The sequence below is a fragment of the Emydura macquarii genome, unplaced genomic scaffold (genome assembly GCF_026122565.2).
Source record: "Emydura macquarii macquarii isolate MOO-44397 ecotype Brisbane River unplaced genomic scaffold, CSIRO-AGI_Emac_v2 contig_1386, whole genome shotgun sequence".
Taxonomy (NCBI): Eukaryota; Metazoa; Chordata; order Testudines; family Chelidae; genus Emydura; species Emydura macquarii.
The window spans coordinates 2,294,013-2,311,735 of NW_027131523.1; the positions used below are offsets into that span (position 1 = coordinate 2,294,013).

Here is a 17,723-nt window from a genome sequence, read left to right on the forward strand (position 1 = left end):
TTAGCGCGGATCGATACCGGAGCGACTCCGGGACGGGCTGCGAGCCAGGGGCGGGGGGGCACCGGCAGGGCTGGGGGGGAGAGCTCAGGCCAGCCCCCCCCCCGCTGGGATCAGAGCCGAGGCCCCCCCCCGCGCAGCAGGAATCGCGCCAGCCCCGTCATCGGCCCCTCACAGGCTCCTCGGTGACAGGCGGCGCCGGTGCCCCCAAAACGTCCAAGTGCCGCGAGACGCGCCCCAGAAAAAACCGGCTCCGGATCCGCCCAACCCCCGCCCCGCTCAGAACCCAGGAGTCCGGGCTCCCGCCCCCCACCCCCGCTCTAACCGCTAGACCCCACTGCCGAGCCCAGGGGGTTTCTGGCTTTTATCTACCGCACGCGGAGAACCCGGGGGGGGGGGGGGGGGCCGGGTCCCGCCCCCCGCCCCCCCTGCATCTCCTTCAGGGCTTGTCCCACATGCCCGAGCACCCCGCCCCAGAGCTGGCTGCATCTCCGCGCCGGGCGAGGCCGCCCCGGTGCTGTTCTGTGCGGCTGTTCCCCAGCAGCTCCGCCCCAGAGCTGGCTGCATCATAGCACAAGCTCCCGCCCGGGTACGGCCAGGGGAAAACGCGACCGTTTTGGGCCCCCTGTTGATTTGGGCCCATGGACCTGCCCCCCCCGCTGGGGCTGTTTGCCACGGGCCCTGCCCGCCCCCGGGGAGCGATTGATCTCCGGGAGCCGGGTTCGAGCCCAGCCCGGACGGAGGCCGGGAGTTCCCCAACGCCCCAGCCCTCGGCCCCCCCGGCTGGCCCCGCTGTCGGGGCTGGGCAGCGCGGAGGATCCTGTCGGGGTCCTGCCCCCCCCAACACCGGCCCGGGAGAACTCGCCCCTTCACTGCTCCCGACTGTGGGCCGCGTTTAAACAGCCGCTGATTGGCTGAGGGAAAAGCGGGCCGGCCGCCCATTGGCCAGGAGGGTTTTGTCCCGCCCCTTCTCCCCGCAAAAGGAACCCAGAAGGGCGGGGGCTGCAGGGCGGGAGTGAGGGGCACCCGCAGAGCAGGGGGGCGGGGCCAGGGGGGCTGTGGGTGACGTCACCACCCCCTTACCACCCCCCGAGTTTTGTTGGGGGGAAATCACTGCAGGGCAGCGCTTTGGTGCCAGACCCTGCCCCAGGCCACCCCCCAGAACCGAGATGCAGCCACCTCTGGGGTGCAGCACCACAGAACAGCCCCCCATAACGCCACGGGGCAGGTCTGGCCTGGTGCTGAGGCAGCCCCACCTCAGGCTCCACATGGCAGTAACGCAGGCTGGGCGCCCTGGGGCAGAGAGGCAGGCGAGGGCCCTGCCCCACTGCCAGCCATTTCCCACCCCACAGCAACCCCTAGAGCCAACCTAGCTGCCCCTCCCCCCACCTGCCAGGGGCGACCCCCAGCCCAGCCCAGCCCCCCACAAATGACAGCAGGAGGCGAGCACCCGTTTCTTTATTGGGGTACACATCACTGACACATTAAATAGCAGCCCCCCCACGTGGGGGGGAGGGGAGAAAAGTGCAGTTAGACTATGGTACAGCCCCCCCCCCCCAGCAGCCCCCCAACTTCCACCATGAGACCCATATATACACATGTATTAACTCCGGCTTTGTACAATGGCTGGGCAGGGGGCGCAGGCGGGGGGGGATGACAAGATAAGGGGGTACAGCAAGCTGGGACCATGCATGACGGGTACAGGAGCTGAGATGGGGGGACCTCGCCGCTGACGAAGGAGCCCCACACTCGCACCCTGCAGGCCCCCCGAGCCCCTCACGCAGCCTGTGGGGGGAGCCATGGTTCCCCCTCCTGCCAGCAGCGGCAGCGCCCCAAAACAGCCCCTCTGCCCTCTGCTTCTTAAAGGGCCAGTTACCACCCCCCCACTCCACCCCTGGCACTGGACCTGGGGGAGGGGATAACTGGGGGGGCCGATGGGGAGCAGAGTTCAGGGGGAGCAAAATTAATTGCAGAGGTGAGCAGCAAAGGGTTAATGCATCCCCTCCCCCACCTACTGTACATGGGGGTTGGGGGGGGCAGGAAGATGCTGGCGGTGGGGCAACACCCCCTCCCCGGGCCCCCAATGCTGCGGGGAGCAGGGATGACACCAGTTAAAGCAAGAGTAAGGGGGGGGCTATGGGAACAGGGGGGCCCCGCTGCCCCAGCCCTGGCCCCCCCCTTGGGGGTCACTCAGTGGGCCCCGCTGGGGTGGTCGCTGTTGGGGGGGGCCAAGGGGGCGCGCTCCTTGCTGAGCCGGACGACCTCCTGGGACAGGAGTTCCAGGTGCTGGAAGAGACGGAGAGAGGGAAGGTGAGGACCCAGGTGTCCGGGACAACCTACAGCAGCTCCCCTGACTCCGCCCCCCGGCCGCAGGCCCCGCCCCCGGTCGAGGCCCCGCCCCTCACCTTCTGCAGGTGCAGGTTCTTGGTGAGCTGCTCCTCCAGCAGGTTCTGCAGCTTCTTGTTCATCTCCCGCAGGTTCTCGTCGCCCGGCTTGACCAGGTCCCGCAGGACGCTGGCCAGGCCACCCCGCTCCAGGGGCCCGTGGGCCGCCGACACGTCTGCAGGGGGCAGGGCAAGGTCAAGCCATGCGGCCACTGCGAGACCCTACAATAAACAGTGGGGGGGGGAGGGGGCGCTCCTGTTCTCCAGGCAGCCGGAGCGGAAGGAGACCCAGCCCCGGGCAGGACGGGGCCCTGGAAGGATAAGCTGGAAAAATGGGACCCAGGAGTCCGGGCTCCTAGCACCCCTTCCCCCCCGCTCTAACCACTAGGCCCCTGCGCCCCTCCCAGGAAGGGGGAAAGAACCCAGCTGTCAGGGCTTCCCCCAGCCCTTAGACCCCCTTCTTCTCTTCCCTGGGTGGTGCATGGGGGTGGTGGCAGCCCGGACGCCTGGGTCCCCCCCAGCACAGCGCTGTGCAGACCCAGGGCACAGGACGAGATGCAGGGAGGTTATTTTTAGCCGTCGTTGCAGACGCCCTGCGGGCACCGTGGACTGCCCGGCCAAGGGGAACCCGCCCCCACAGGAGCTATTTATAGCCGGGGCACCGCCTCCTTCCTGCTGCCGCAGCTCCCCCCCCCCCCACTTCACCCCGCCCCAGAGGCAGCTGCGTCCCCCGTGGGGCATGGCTAGGTCTGAGCCCAGCCGGCCCAGGAGGGAGAGGAGCTGAGTGCGGGGTCCCCAGGCACCTGCCGGCCCAGCCGCTCACATGTTTGGTGAGCTGAACCAGCCCCCCCCAGCACAGCGCCCCACAGCTCCTACTTCTGCCTGGCCCCAGCTCCCCCCACTTAGCGCAGGGGGGGGGGGAGGGGGGCGGCGCCAGGGCTGATGCAGGCTGGATCGATTCCCGGAGCCGTCTCCCGCCCAAGGTGACCCAGGCTGGAAGGAGCCGGAGGGAAACACCTGAGTCCTGGAGGAGCCACGGGACGGGGCAATTGCTGGGTGCAGGGATCCGGCCCCGAGCCCTTTCCCCTCCAGGGAGCGCAGGCCCCCATCTGCCCCAGGGTGGGGGGACTGGCTGGCTCGGGGCGTGTGGAGTGAGATGCAGGGTCCTTCTCTCTCACACAGCCACGTGCTTCGCTTTCCTTCCATGTAGATGGAAGAGACTTGGAGAACACTAATAGGATTGCAGCCACCTCTGGAGGGGGGGTCTAGGAACAGCCGCATAGAACGCTGGCCAGGGGTGCGCGCTCGGGAACGGTTGGTGGCAATGGCTCGGCCACCGGGTGATGAACCAAACCCCCGCCCAGGGAGACGCCCCCGCGGCCGCCCATCACCCTAGCGGGAGATGGCAGCGAATGAGGTCTCCCTGTGAGCCCCCATCCCGCCCAGCCGGGGAGAGAACCCAGGAGTCCTGGCTCCCAGCCGCCCCCGCTCTAACCACGATAGCCCAGCCCCCCCGGACGCCAGGGTCCTCACCGATGCGGCTGTCCATGACGTAGGTCTCAATGATGGCGCTCTTCCGGCACAGATCCTCCGCCATCGAGGTGCTGCTCACCTCCAGATGTTTCACCTGGGGGGGGCAAGGTGAGAGCCCCCCCAGATGTTGCCCCTCACTCCTGACCCGCAGCCCCCTGCTCGCCCAGCCCTGGGCTCCCCGCCCCCACTTCTGCCAGGGCCCCTCACTCCCACCCGCAGCCCCCCGCTCACCCCGCCCCCGGCTCCCCAGCGCCCCCCTCGAGGCGAGCCTGGTACCTTTTCCTCCAGCAGCCACTTCTCCTGCTGGGTGTCCGCCAGCCGCTGGAACAGCTCCGAGATCTCCTCGTCCGACAGGTCCGGGGGGCGCTGGGACTGGGGGCTGCCTGTGTTGGACTGGGGGGGCAGAAAAAGGGGGGGCGAGGGGCTGCCCTGATTGACGGCCAAACCCCACGGGAAGGGATAACAGGGTTTGTGGGGTGGAGCCTACTATGGGGGCGGAGCCTGGGTGGTGGGCATAGGGCCAGAGTGTGGGGGAAATGGGGGGCAGCAGTAATAGGGAATGGGAAGGGGAGGAGTCTAGGCATGGGGCGGAGCCTGTAAGGGGCTGGGGCTAGCAGCAGACCAGGCCACACCCCCTGGGCAGGGAGGGGGGACAGGAAGGTGCAGGGGGGCTGCAGCCAGAGCTGGCTGAAGAGGTCCCGCCTCTATTTGGGAGGGGGAGCCGAGCATGGGGGGGGGGCTTCGTACACAAGAGGCCCCTCCCCCAGGCAGGAAGCCCCGCCCCTCACCTTGGTGCTGCCGGGCCCCGAGCCCTCCTTCATGATCTCCCGGTAGCTGAAGGAGGAGATGCTGCTGCTGTCGCCCGTTTGCACCCGGCTGGGGGAGCTGATCTCAGCCAGAACCAGCTCCTCCATGCCTGCGGAGAGAAGACATCGAACCCAGGCGTCCGGGCTCCCAACTCCTGCCTCCCCTCCCAGAGCTGAGGAGAGAACCCAGGAGTCCCGGCTCCCCCCTGCCTCCGTTCTGAATGGCTCAGCACAGCACACACCCCTGCTGATGCAGTTTAATGCCGCCCCCCCCAAATTCCCTGGCAAAATTCCTACCCGCACAGGAACAATTCACAGCCTGTGTAGAGACTAAACAGGCCGAAGATGTGGGGGCAGCGATGCCCCACGGGCATGGCCTGCCCGGTGCTGAGATGCAGCCACCTCTGGGGCAGCGCAGCTGGGGAACAGCTGCACATAACATCACTCAGGGCCGGCATGCTGGGCGCTGATAACGTGCCCGTTTGCAGAGATCTGGATTTGTTCTCCCCTCCCACGCCCCGGAGAATGACGCGGCAACGTGGGGGCGGGACAGGGGAGCCGATGAACGGGCGAGAGGCCGGAGTTGGCACCGATCCGGGAGCTGACTCCCATCTCGGTGAGCGAGGAGGCGTCAGCTGAAAACAGCCTGACCCCGGAGCGCTGAGATCCAAACTCAGGCGTGGCCCCGCTGCACTCCGGGACTGACTCCAGATGAAATCCCACCGAATCCAATCCAGCCCCTGGGAGCCCCCCCATCTACCGCGGCAGCCAAGGGTCGGCGTCCCGGGGACCTGCCTTGGGTCGGTGTCGGGGCAGCAGGACGCTGGCGGCTGGGGTGCCAAGCGAGAGCCTCACGGCAACGCAGAGGCTGGCACAGACAGCTCCGCCGCGCGGCGTTTCATCCCCCACATGCAGCTGCCTCTGGAGCGGGTCAGCTGGGGAAATAGCCACCCGGTGTGGAGACCCTCCCGCAGCCAGGGAGAGAACCCAGGAGTCCTGGCTCCCAGGCCCCTGCTCTCCCCCCCCCCCATATCAGGGGTTGGCATTTCAGGGTTCGTTGCCCTAGCTGACAGTTATGCCGGGGACGGACGAAGGAGCTGAGCTGGGGAGACACACGTCCCCTTTCAGTTTCAAGACCCTCCCCACTCGGCTGCTCGCTGAACTTGTTGGTCATCACACAGCGAGGAGTTCCACAGGTTGTTCTTTCCCACCTGGCCCCAGGAGCGGCCCGATTTAGGAGCCATGGCTCAGGGATGGATGGAGGGCTGGGAGGAGGAGACGCTTGCACCCCCTCCAGCATTACCCTCGGGTACCCAGCAATGAAGGACACACTTGGAAACAGCCCTGCAGGTTCAGAGCAGGGGGCTTGGACCAAGCCGGGCGCTGGAGAACGGGGGGCTGCCCCCTAATAGTGGGGGAGGAAACAGTGCACCAGCTGTGCTGACGCCGCCCCTGCAGGGCACGGGCTAAGACAACCCCAGATTCGTTGTGCGGCGGTTCCCCAGCTGCCCCACCCCAGAAGTGGCTGCATCTCAGCGCCAGGCAAGCCATACTTGTGAGAAGGCGCTTGGGAAGAGACTTTGAATCCTTTGGCAGTAGAAGGTTGAGGGGACGCAGGCTCAGTGTCCCATTCCCTCCTCCCCCCCCAAGCCAGCCAGTCCCCTGCCCTGGGGGCAGATCGGAGCCGGTGCCCGCCGAGGGGAAAAGCCCCAGTCCCGTCCCCGTTCACCTGTCCGGGTCTTGCTGTTGGTCAAGATCTCCTGCAGTCGCTCCTGCAGCTTATCCGCCCGCTTCCTCTCCAGGTGCAGCTGCCGCTTCAGATCTTTGAGCTACGGCGACGGGAGGCAAAGATTTCAACCAGCCGCTGGTTCCGGGGGCCGCTGGGCCCAGAACGCCGCGGAGCCTGGGGGAGCAGGGGGCTCCGCGGAGCCTGGGGGAGCAGGGGGCTCCGCGGGGAGACGGGGCCGCAGCGCATCACGGAGCAGAGTGACAACCCCTCTGCAGAGCGCGTGGGCTCTGTGCTGGCTCCGGGAGGGGAGTGGGGGCTAGGGGTTAGAGCCGGGGGACTGGAAGCCAGGACGCCTGGGTTCTCTTCCCGGCTCTGGGAGGGCAGTGGGGGCTAGGGGTTAGAGCGGGGGGGCTGGGTTCCACCCCGGTGCTGGAAGGACACGGGGCACTCACGGCGGCACTGCCTTTCTTCTCCAGGATGCGCTGTCCGTCCACCGTGTCCTTCACCTCCTGTAAGAGACGAGGCCGTTGGTTCCCCCCCTGCGGCCTCCTGCCCGGCTCCCTGCCCTGGGAACCCCCCACAGCCCGGCACCGGGGGCTCTGGGGCCAGAGCAGGAAGGGGACCCGGGCGCCAGTGGCTTGCATGAGCCACGCTCAGAGTCTGGGGGCCGGGACCACGCTGGCGTGTGCGGAGCAAGACCCAGCAGCCTCCTGGGGGTGCCCGTTTGGGGGAAGCCGGCCGGGCGACCCCCCCTCACCTGTCTCAGCCGGCCGATCGCGTCAACGTGTTCGGCGCTGGCGCTCTCGGCCGCCCTCACCTGCTCCTTGGCGGCTTCCAGCTCATGGTCCTTTACCTGAGGGGAGGGACACAGGCAGCGAGGGGTTAATAACGGGCCATCGGCCCCACAGAAGCCAGAGATGCAGCCACCTCTGGGGCGGGGCAGCTGGGGAACAGCCCCACAGAACGCCCCACAGGGAGGGCTCCCCGGCACGGAGATGCAGCCACCTCTGGGGTGGGGCGCTGCCCGTCATACCTTCAACTCCGCCAAGTGCTGCTCCTTACACACCTGAAACGCCTCTTCGTGGTCCCGTTGGTGCTTTTCAATCAACTCCTGCAGCGTGACAAAGAGACGCCCGGAGTGAACATGGGGGAGGGGGATAGGGACGGGGGCCTTTCCCCTCCAGGGGCTCCCACCCAGCCCCAGGGCTGGGGCCGGGAAGGGGGCCCGGGGCCTTTCCTACCTCTGCTTCCTTGAGCCGCCGCTCAAACCACCCTTTGGCCCCGTCCATGGACTGGATTTGCAGGCGCAGCTCCTCCACCGTCTGCTGCGAGGTCTCCAGATCCCGGCTGCGGGCCTGCGGCAGGGAGAGAGGCACACAGCCCCGTCACTGCAGCCCCCCGACACGACGGGCACCCGGGTTCCACAGCAGCAGAGCCGGCTCGACCCCGCCCATCGGGGGGGGGGGGGGAATTCTTGGCTAGCATGCAGCCACCTCTGGGGCGGGGCAGCTGGGGAACAGCCGCATATAACGCTGCATGGGGGATGCTCGCCTGGCACTGAGATGCAGCCAGCTCTGGGGTGGGCTCACGGGGGAACAGCTGTTTGAGACAGGGAGGGATGGAAATCACTGGCCTCCCCCCCAGAAGTGCCCCCCCCCCACACCTTCTCCTCCTTGAGCTGCACGCGCAGCTCCTCCTCGTGGTGCTGCTTCTCCTCGTGCAGGGTGCGCAGCTCCTTCTCGTAGCGCGCCCGGATGCCCAGCACCTCCTTCTGGTGCCGCCCCCGCAGGGCCGCCAGCGCCTCCGCGTGCCGCCCCTTCTCCTGCTGCGTCTCCACGGCCATCTCGTCCAGCATGCACTTGCGCTTGTCTGCGCTCTGCGGGGAGAGCCCCCGGCTGAGTCCCCTGCCCCACGGCGCCCGGCCGACTGCCAGGGGAGATGCCCCCTGCCCAGCCCCCCACAGCGCTGTGTCCCCCAGCACCCAGCCCCCCACAGCCGGGGTGGGCACCCCTTGCCCAGCCCCTGGCCCCACAGCACCTGGCTCTGACTGTCAGGGGAGATGGCCCCTGCCCAGCCCCCCAGTCTGCTCCCTCAACACCCAGCCAACTGCCAGGGGAGATGGCCCCGGCGCCCCCCAGCGCCTGACCCTAATTGTCAGGGGAGAGGCCTCCTGCCCAGTGCCCACCCTACCCCTCACCTTCCTGGCCTCTTCCAGTTCCAGGAACAGCTTCTCCTTCTCCTGGCCCAGCTCCTGCAGTTGCTCCAGCAGGCGGCCGTTGGCTCGGATCGACTCCTGGGGGGCACCAAAACCAAGAGGCCCCAATAAAGACGCTGCCGCCACCGCTCAGCCAGGGACACCGGGGCCTTCCCGGGGAAGCCAGTAAGAAGGGGTGGCCCTGACGCGCTAGGGACAGGGCTGGCTGAATGCCAGACGCAGCCGTTCACCTGTGGGACTCCTGGCTGGCAGACCCGCTTTCCTCCCCGCGCCGCTTGTGAGCTCACAGCCCTGCCCCTGCCCCAGCCCCCCACCGTCTCGAAGCAGGAGAGCCCCCCTCGTTCCCGGCTCCCCGGCCGTCAGTCCCCGAAGGCTTGGCCGGGGTGAGCGCAGCTGGAGACAGATGCCAGGGTGGGGCACGTCCGGACTTGCAGAGCCGTGCGCAGAGGTTTTCTGCCTCATTTTCCATCCCCTTCCCGCTGGCGGCCACCGGGTCGCCTGGCCCGTGGCCACACAGGGACGCCAACATTTCGTTTCCAAGCGGGCCGCTCGTCGGTCGGGAACACGGCCCCCCATGAACAGCCCAAACCGCCCCCCGTCCCGGGGCAGATCAGAGAACCGCAGCCCCGAGGGCAGGGTGAGCCTCACCCAGGAACCGTCCCCCACCTGCAGCTGCGTGTCGAGGTCGTCCCGCTGCGTGGCCAGCGCCTCCTTCTCGCTGTCCCGCTGCTGCAGCGCCAGGCTGAGCGCAGCGCTCTGCTCCCGCAGCAGATTCAGCTCCTGGGTCTTCGACGTCTGGATCTGAACAGCAGGAAGGGACAGGAGGCTCGGCTTCAACAGCTCAGCCTGGGGAACTACCCGCCACCGGAAGGTAGGGCAGACCAACCCCTGCCCCGCCCCGCCCGGGCTAGGTTATTCCAGAATCTCCTGGGACAAGGAAGGAGCCCAAACCCCACACGCATCGTGCTGAGCTGGAAGCCTGCCCTTGGCTACAGGGCAGCCCGAGTCACTGGAAAGGGTCGGGAACCCCCAGACATCACGTGAGGGGTGCAGGAGCCAGGTATGGGGGGCTGGGGTAAGGGAAAGGCTGAGAGCCAGGGGCCGGGATTATTAATGCCACAGCACAGGACACAGACCGGGGCGGGGGAAACAATCCTCCACCCCCCGAACAAGGGTGAACAGAGCAGAGGGGACACAAAGAGAAAATCCTGGCGGGTTTCCCAGGTCAGACCCAGGGCGACAGAGGAAGGAATCCAGCAGCAGGAGAAAGTGGGAATTCAGCACAACAGCGTCGCACGCCTCCTCGGCGCGCTTCGACACACAGGCCTGGCTCGGAGATGCAGCCACCTCTGGGGCGGGGCAGCCGGGGGGGGGAACAGCCGCGCAGCAGCAGCATCAGAGTTTTAGGGTAGGCCGCACAGGAGAACCCGGGACCCAAATCAAACCCCACCGGGCTGCGGGCCGGGGCGGAGGAGCCCGGCTGAGAGCAACGCAAATGGGGATTTGGACCGAGATCTTCAGCGCGCGCACGCCCGGGGGGAGAAATGACCGTGAGTGTGGCAGCACGGCGCCCCCCAGCGCCCGGCCCGACTGCCGGGGAGAACGCCCCCTGCCCGGCCCCACCCTCCCTGCAACACGGCGCCCCCCAGCGCCCGGCCCAACTGCCGGGGAGAACACCCCCTGCCCGGCCCCACCCTCCCTGCAACACGGCACCCCCCAGCGCCCGGCCCAACAGCCGGGGAGAACACCCCCTGCCCGGCCCCACCCTCCCTGCAACACGGCGCCCCCCAGCGCCCGGCCCAACAGCCGGGGAGAACACCCCCTGCCCGGCCCCACCCTCCCTGCAACACGGCGCCCCCCAGCGCCCGGCCCAACAGCCGGGGAGAACACCCCCTGCCCGGCCCCACCCTCCCTGCAACATGGCGCCCCCCAGCGCCGAGCGTGCCCAGCGGGTACCTGTTCAAGCGCAGCAAGATTGGTTCTCAGGGCATCGTTCTCAGAGAGAATCGTCTCTACTTGCTCCTGGCTCTCTGCGCTCTGGCAGGCCACCTGCCCCGGGGGGCACGGAGCGGGCAGGGGGACGCCCCAGAGACGGAAGCAGAAAGAGAGACGGACGTTAACACAGAGCAGACGAGGAGGAGGAGGAGAGAGAAGCACAACGCGACAGTACGTGCAGCAACGCGTCACGCTGGGGGCCGGACTCCCGGCTCCACCACTGCCAAGTCCCCACTGGTGCCTCAGTTTCCCCAGCTGTGCCTCAGGTGCGCCACCGCTGCCCTCCCTTGCAAAGGGCGCCTCCAGCGGCTGCGCACGGCAGCTGCACCACAGCTGGCCCTGCAAAGCCAGGCGTTGCTTGTATTGCAAGCGCGAGGCACAACAACTAAACAGCCGCGAAGGAAGCCTGCGTCCCCTGCCGAACGAAGAGAGCGACCGGCCTCGGGCTGGAAACGCAAAGCCAGTTAAAGCCCCAGGCAGCGACGTGCCCCCAACCCCCGGGAAACGCCGAAGGCACAACAGACAAACCGAGGACAACGGACGGCCAAGGGCGCCGGGCAACACAAGCTGCTTCCTAGTCCAACGGGAAACCAAAGCACGAGGCGCCGGGCGACCAAAACACCATGAAATGTAAAAATCCATGGGGAGAAACGGGTCCGGAGCTCAGGGGGAGGCGAGAAAACCCAAGGGGACAAGGAAGGAGAAGGCGACGAAGGGCCACGAAATGCCAAACGCAACGGGGGAAGCGAAGGCCCCGGGCAACGCAGACAGCAAGGGGCCCGGAGCAGGCGGGTTCGAATGAAAGGCGAGGAAAGGAGCGGCAAACGATGGTGAAAACGGGGCTCTAGGGGACGGCGACGCTGCGGCCTGCCCCGGGGAAAGCCGAGAGGAAGCTGGCGGGACGCGGCACGAAGGCGAGACCCAGGCAAAGGGGTGGCAGGAACAGGCTGCGCGCCGGGGTCTGAAATGAGAGCACGGAGGCGAAAGGCAGAGCAAGGAGGGGGAGAAACCCAGCGGGGCCGGGTCCCTTTCCAGCCCCGGGAGCCCCGGCTGCCGCGGGACGGGGGCTCGGGAGGTGAGATAAACGGGGGCTGGGGGAGAGACGCGGCCTGGCGCTGGCTCCTGCATCTTCCTGGTGAAAAGCAGGGAGGGAAGGAAGGACCAGATCCCGCCCCCCGAGCCTGGAGAGAACCCAGGAGTCCGGGCTCTCAGCCCCCGCCCCAACCAGCTCACTCCACCGCCCCGTGCGAGGGATCCAGGCCTGGGCGGCCCCAGGCAGGAGAAGCCACCGCCCCGCCGCTCTGGGCCCCCTCACCTGGTCCTGGAGCGCGCGAAGCGCGTCTGCGTGCTCCCTCTGCTGGCTCTGCAGCTGGTCCCGGGCCTCCGAGGTGCTCTGCCGGGGACAGGGGGCTGGGAGAGCGCGCCGTGCCTGCACCCAGCCCCCCATGGGCCCCCCAGCCCCAAACCATGATCCCCCAACAGCTCAGAGCCCCCCCACCTGTCCCCACTGCCTTCTGTGCACCCTGGACCCCCCGACCCCCACACTCCCCCATGCCACCCTAGGCAGCCCCTCATCCCCCCCCACAAATCCCCCAGCCCTGCACACTGCCTGTCTCCCCCTCTCGCCAGCCCCCGCCCCGCCCCACACCCCGCCCCACCCTCACCTGCGTGGCTGCCTGCGCCTCCTGCAGCAGTTTCTGGTTCCGAAGCTGCAGTGATTTCAGCTCCTCGTCCCGCCTCTGCTGGATCTCCTCGATTTTGGTCCTGGACGAGGAATCGCAACCATCGGACCCGTCGTACCCGGGGACACAGGGAGGGGGAGAGAACCCAGGAGTCCTGGCTCCCAGCCCGCCCCCGCTCTAACCACTAGCCCCCACTCCCCTCCTGCAGCCGGGGGTGGGGAGCAAGTCCTGCTTTGTGTGTGCCTCCCCTGCCCCCCCACGGTGCGCGCACAGGCAGAGAACAGCTGGATTCTACCAGAGAACAAGGTGCGTCCCCCGGACCTGCCGTGTTCTGGCTCCGGTGCCCGGCCCCGAGCGCGTTTCACACACCGCGCTAGGGCCTGCACACGGGGTCTTGCCCGTCCGGCCTCAGCCAGCCCCAAGCAGCCGCTCGCCCACCCGCCCGCCCGCCCGCCCCCCGGCAGCCCCCCTGACCTGCTGTCGTTGTACAGAGCTTCCTTCTCTGTCTGCAGCCGCAGGAAGCTAGGAGAGAAACGGACGGTCACACAAAATACAGCGGGTGGGGGGCTGGCTGGCTCTGGGGCAGGGCATGGAGCACGGGGGCGCCAGCTCTGCTCCGCTCCCCGCGCCCCTCCCACGGGCAGGGAAGAACCCAGGAGTCCTGGCCCTACCTCTCTTGCTTTTTCTTCAGTTTCTCAGCGAGCTGCGGAGAGAGGAGAGCGAGACGCCGTCAGTCGGGGTCACCACGGACCCCCCACGGTCTCCCCCCCCCACTGGGTGGGTCCCACTCGGTCGGCCCCACCCACCTTGTTCAGCTCCTCCTGAAGCCGGGAGATCTCAGCCTGCTTGGCTGTCTGGGGAGAGAGAGGAGAAAGGGGGCGGTCAGCCCCACAGGAGCCTCCGGCCCGGGACCCTCTGCCCCCCAGCACAGCCCGTGTCCCCCCTGACCTCCAGGCTCTGCAGCTGCTCCTTCAGCAGCCTCTTCTCTTCCCGCTCCGTCTCCCACTTCAGCTCCAGTGCCGACGGCAGCTGCTGGCAGGGGCCGGCGTCTGGCGTCTGCTCGGCCACGGCCTCCCCAGTGGGGCCTGGCGCCCGGGGGCCGTCCCCCCGCCCCTCGGCCTGGCAGGCCATCTCCTTCCCAAAGCGCTCCTGCAGGGCTGTGGGGACAGAGTTACTGCCCCGCCCTCCCCGGCCAGTCCTGACGGCTAGGGAGAGCGCCCTCTGCCCAGCCCCACGGCGCCCCCCCAGGCACCGGGTTACCTGCCACGTTCTTTTGCAGAGCCGTGTTCTCGGCCCGTAGCCTGAGGAACTCCCCGTCCACGGGCCCAGGGGTCGGGGGCCCATCTGGCGCCAGGACGTCTCCCTGCATCTTCTGGTTGTCCTTCTCCAGCTGCTCGATCTGGGAGCACAGCTGGACGCAGGGAAACCGAGGCAGGGGTCAAAAGGGAACACACATGACGGGCTCCCCCTCGCCGGGGGTATCTCAGGGGCTGCTGGACAAACTCCGGGGTATCTTCGTGGCTAGGGATCTCCCCCCCACCCAGAGCCCGGCCCTGCCCAGCCCCCTCCTCCACTCCTGCCCCATGGCGCCCCCCACACCCGGCCCTGCCTGCCAGGGGAGAGCCCCAGCGCCGGTACCTTGGACAGCTCCTGCATGAGGGTGCTGTTCTGCAGCCGGAAATCCTCCTCCTGGCTGTGGAGTTTGCTCTGCAGCATCTCATTCTCCACGAGCAAGGCCTCCACCTCCTGCGGGGCGGCGGGGTGAGGGGAGCAGGGCAGAGACCGGCCGGCTCCGAACCCCCCAGGGCACCCCTCCCCCAGCGCCCTCCCTGCTCCTTGCAGGGATTCACCCCCACCCCCCACACTCTCACTACCCCAAAGCACCACCTTCCCTTCAACACCGATCCCAACTTTGCCCACTGATCCCTAGGGCTACCCCCAAATCTGCCCCCCCCAACCTCCCTCACCCCCAAAGCCCTCCGTCCTCCCCTCCCCACAGAGGGCGGAAATTGGGCGAGTCCCAGAACCAGGCACCCCCAGGTCATTGCCCCCCGACTTTCCCAAGAGGGGGTGATTGACTGCAGCTGTGAGGGTGCCGGTTTGGGGCCCAGGATTCCTGGGTTCTCTCCTAGCTCTGGGAGGGGAGTGAGGTCTAGTGGTTAGCGTGGGGGGGGGGGAGGGAAGGTGCTAGGAGCCCGGATTCCTGGGCTCTTTCCTGCCTCTGGGAGGGGAGTGATGTCTAGTGGTTAGAGCACGGTGGGCTGGGAGCCAGAACTCCTCCCTATGTGACTCTGTGCCTCAGTTTCCCCACCTAGAGCATGGCAATAACAGCACCGGCCCACAAGCCCAACCCGCTGTTACCGACTGAGGCATCCAGCTGCTCTGGTGGGGGGAGTCATGCTAGTCCCAGGGACAGATGACGCCCCCGCCCACCCGAGCCTCTCCCACTCCAACCACGGGAAGAAGAGGACGAGTCTCACCTGAGCCTTTTTGCTTTTACTCAGAGCCTGGCAAGAGCAAGAAAAGAAAAGTCAGCAACTAACAGCACGGCAGAGGCACAGCTTCCCACCCGCCCCAGAGATGGCTGCACTGCAGCGCCCGGCGAGACAGCCCCCGGCGGCGTTCTGTGCGGCTGTTCCCCAGCTGGCCCGCCCCAGAGGTGGCTGCAACTCAGCGCCCGGCAAGACAGCCCCCGGCGGCGTTCTGTGTGGCTGTTCCCCAGCTGCCCCACACCAGAGGTGGCTGCACTGCAGTGCCCGGCGAGCCCTCCCCCAGCGGCGTTCTGTGCGGCTGTTCCCCAGCTGGCCCGCCCCAGAGGTGGCTGCAACTCAGCGCCCGGCAAGACAGCCCCCGGCGGCGTTCTGTGCGGCTGTTCCCCAGCTGCCCCGCCCCAGAGGTGGCTGCAACTCAGCACCCGGCGAGCCCTCCCCCGGCGATGTCACATGCAGCTGGTCCCCAATGTATTTCGCCCGGTCCTCCGGCAGGTCAGACGAGCAGGGCACCGGCGGGGGGAGGGGAGGGGGGGGACGCGTCCCAGGGCAGAGCTGGCACCTTCTGAGCTTTGGCGAACTCCTTCTCCAGGAAGGCCAGGCGCTGCCGCAGGCCGGTCAGTTCTGTGGGGAGAGAGCGGTCAGCAGCCAGCCCGGCCCCGCACGGCCCCCTCCGGCCCCCGCGCAGGGCTGGTGGGGGGCACCGGCCCCACTCCCGACCTCCCCCCCCCATGGCAGCGGAGGCCGAGCCCCCGAGACTCAGCGTCACCCCAACCCGAGCAGCTAGGGGCTGAAGTGACAGCAGCACCGAGCCCCCCCCGACCCCCCACTACACCCCCAGCTCCGCTCCCCTCCCCCCGCTGCACCCCCCGCTGCACCCCGTTACCCGCGCTGGTTTTCCGCAGCTCGTCCGACAGCTGGTAGTTGTGAGTCCGCAGCTCCAGCAGCTGCGCCTGCCACAAACACACGGGGGGGGTCAGAGCCGGACGCCTGGGTTCTGCGCCCGGCTGGGGGGGAGGGGCCAGGGTATGTGGGGGGGGGGGTCAGAGCCGGACGCCTGGGTTCTGCGCCCGGCTGGGGGGAGGGGCCGGAATATGTGTGTGTGTGGGGGGGGGGTGTCAGAGCCGGACGCCTGGGTTCTGCGCCCGGCTGGGGGGAGGGGCCGGAGTATGTGTGTGTGGGGGGGGGGGGTCAGAGCCGGACGCCTGGGTTCTGCGCCCGGCTGGGGGGAGGGGCCGGGGTATGTGCGGGGGCGGGGCGGGGGGCCGGTTGGGGGCCCCGATCCGGCCCCGGGCGCGCTGGGTCTCAGCCCGGCCCCGGGGGGCCGGGGACGATCCGGGGGGGCCGCGCCCCGCTCCCGCCCCCGGCACCTGCAGCCGCTGGAACTCCTCCGCCGACAGGGCCTGCGCCATCTTCCTGCTCCGCCCGTCGGAGGGCAAAACGGCCCCGCCCCCACCGCCGGGCCTTTAAAGGCGCAGGTGACTTTAAGGGCGGAACATAGAGCTGCCGGGGGCAGGGCGAGGGAGAGAGCGTCGCCCGGAAGCAGGAAGTGGGGACCATCGAGAGGGAGTGGGCGGGGGAGGGAGAGTCGCACCCAGTGGCAGAAGGTTCCTAGAAACGTCGCGCGCCCTCCCCCCCCCCCCAAGCCGGAAGAGACGCTGCTGTGGAGGTTCAAGCCGGAAAGCGAGACCAAAAGGCGGTGAGAGAGCGTCGCACGCGAAACCGGAAGCCGCGACCATAGAGTCATGAGCGACAGAGCGTCGCGGGGCGACGCTCGCGGACTCCCGGAAGTGAACATAATAGAGATAAAGCGCCACGGGTGGGCAGAGCGTCCCCCTGCCAGCCCGGAACCCCGGTGACCAAAGAGACGCGGGCAGCGAGCGTCGCCCCCTTTGGTCCTCCAAAGGCCCCTGCCCAATTAGCGCCAACCATTAATTAACTAATAATTAGTGACACCTATGGGGGGCGGGGCGGCCCTCCTTGGCTCCCGCCCCCTTTATGCCCAGCCAGGCCCATTACTGGGTCCGGTAACGAGCGCTGATTAGCCAGCCCCCATTAGCTAATTACCCCTGATTAAGGGGCTCGTTAACCCCGGGGCTAATTAACAGGCTGCGGCGCTAACGAGCCTGGAGCCCCCGGCCCCGGGGGGGGGGTGGGTTCGGTGATATTTGGACGATCCCCCGCCGTGCCTCAGTTTCCCCTGCGCCCTGTGCGGGGATTGGCCCGAGCTGCTTTGGGGGCGGCCTGGGGGGGCACGACCGGTGGCGACACTGAACCCGACCCGTGCGGGGGCAAAGGCGGAGGCTGGGGACCCCGGGGGACCCTTGGGGGCTGCCCCGCTGATGGGGGGAGGGGCTCCTCCTTGGCAGCCGGGGGGGCGGCTGGACGGACTCAGCCGGACTCTCGTGTCCCCGCTGGCATCGAGCGCGGGAGGAATGAGGGGCTTAGGCATCCCAGCCTAGGTGATTCGGGCACAAACCAGCGGGTTCAGCCCTCGGCATTTCCCCACAGCCGCCCCCCACCTCTGTGTCACTTAACCCCCCCACACCCACCCCGGCGAATTGCTGATTTCCATGAAAAATAAACCAGGTGGCGTTATGTGCGGCTGTTCCCCAGCTGCCCCACCCCAGAGGTGGCTGCATGTGTGCGAGGGATTCTTTGAGAGACTCTCTTTGAGAAACCCGTCTGTGCCCCTGCCACAGGGGCTGAGCCCTGCACGGGGGGCGCGTTTGGATGGCTTCCTCTGGTGCTGGGGGGGACGCCCAGACGTCCCCCTTCCCAGTTCCTGGCCCGATGTGGGGGAGGGGTGGGTGGCTCAGAGGGATTGTGGGTATTTCAGAGGGTTAGCTGGATCCAGGGAGAGGCTCCCCCTCATCCTATCCCCTCCCCCCCT

At 68.2% G+C, this 17,723-nt stretch overlaps 1 protein-coding gene across 3 annotated transcripts; it reads right to left on the reverse strand.

The window, feature by feature from the left end:
* Window positions 1-1,783: 1,783 nt before the first annotated feature.
* On the reverse strand, window positions 1,784-16,273 carry GRIPAP1 (GRIP1 associated protein 1). 3 transcript variants are annotated; one of them, XM_067552361.1, is made up of 26 exons: window positions 16,201-16,273; window positions 15,717-15,783; window positions 15,393-15,454; window positions 14,822-14,848; window positions 13,980-14,087; window positions 13,602-13,752; window positions 13,290-13,498; window positions 13,148-13,195; window positions 13,013-13,044; window positions 12,816-12,863; window positions 12,324-12,423; window positions 11,975-12,052; window positions 10,621-10,713; window positions 9,331-9,465; window positions 8,647-8,742; window positions 8,113-8,325; window positions 7,691-7,804; window positions 7,516-7,560; window positions 7,207-7,302; window positions 6,902-6,958; window positions 6,450-6,549; window positions 4,703-4,830; window positions 4,191-4,307; window positions 3,915-4,008; window positions 2,403-2,557; window positions 1,784-2,283 (listed from the first exon to the last, which is right to left on the reverse strand). In XM_067552361.1, exons 1-26 carry the CDS (start codon window positions 16,240-16,242, stop codon window positions 2,188-2,190), a joined length of 2,511 nt encoding a protein of 836 aa, XP_067408462.1. In that variant the 5' UTR covers window positions 16,243-16,273; the 3' UTR covers window positions 1,784-2,187. The 3 variants fall into 3 exon arrangements, with proteins under 3 accessions (XP_067408462.1, XP_067408461.1, XP_067408463.1); XM_067552360.1 differs by having other exon boundaries at window positions 7,483-7,560; XM_067552362.1 differs by lacking the exon at window positions 10,621-10,713 and having other exon boundaries at window positions 7,483-7,560.
* Between the last annotated feature and the right edge of the window lie 1,450 nt (window positions 16,274-17,723).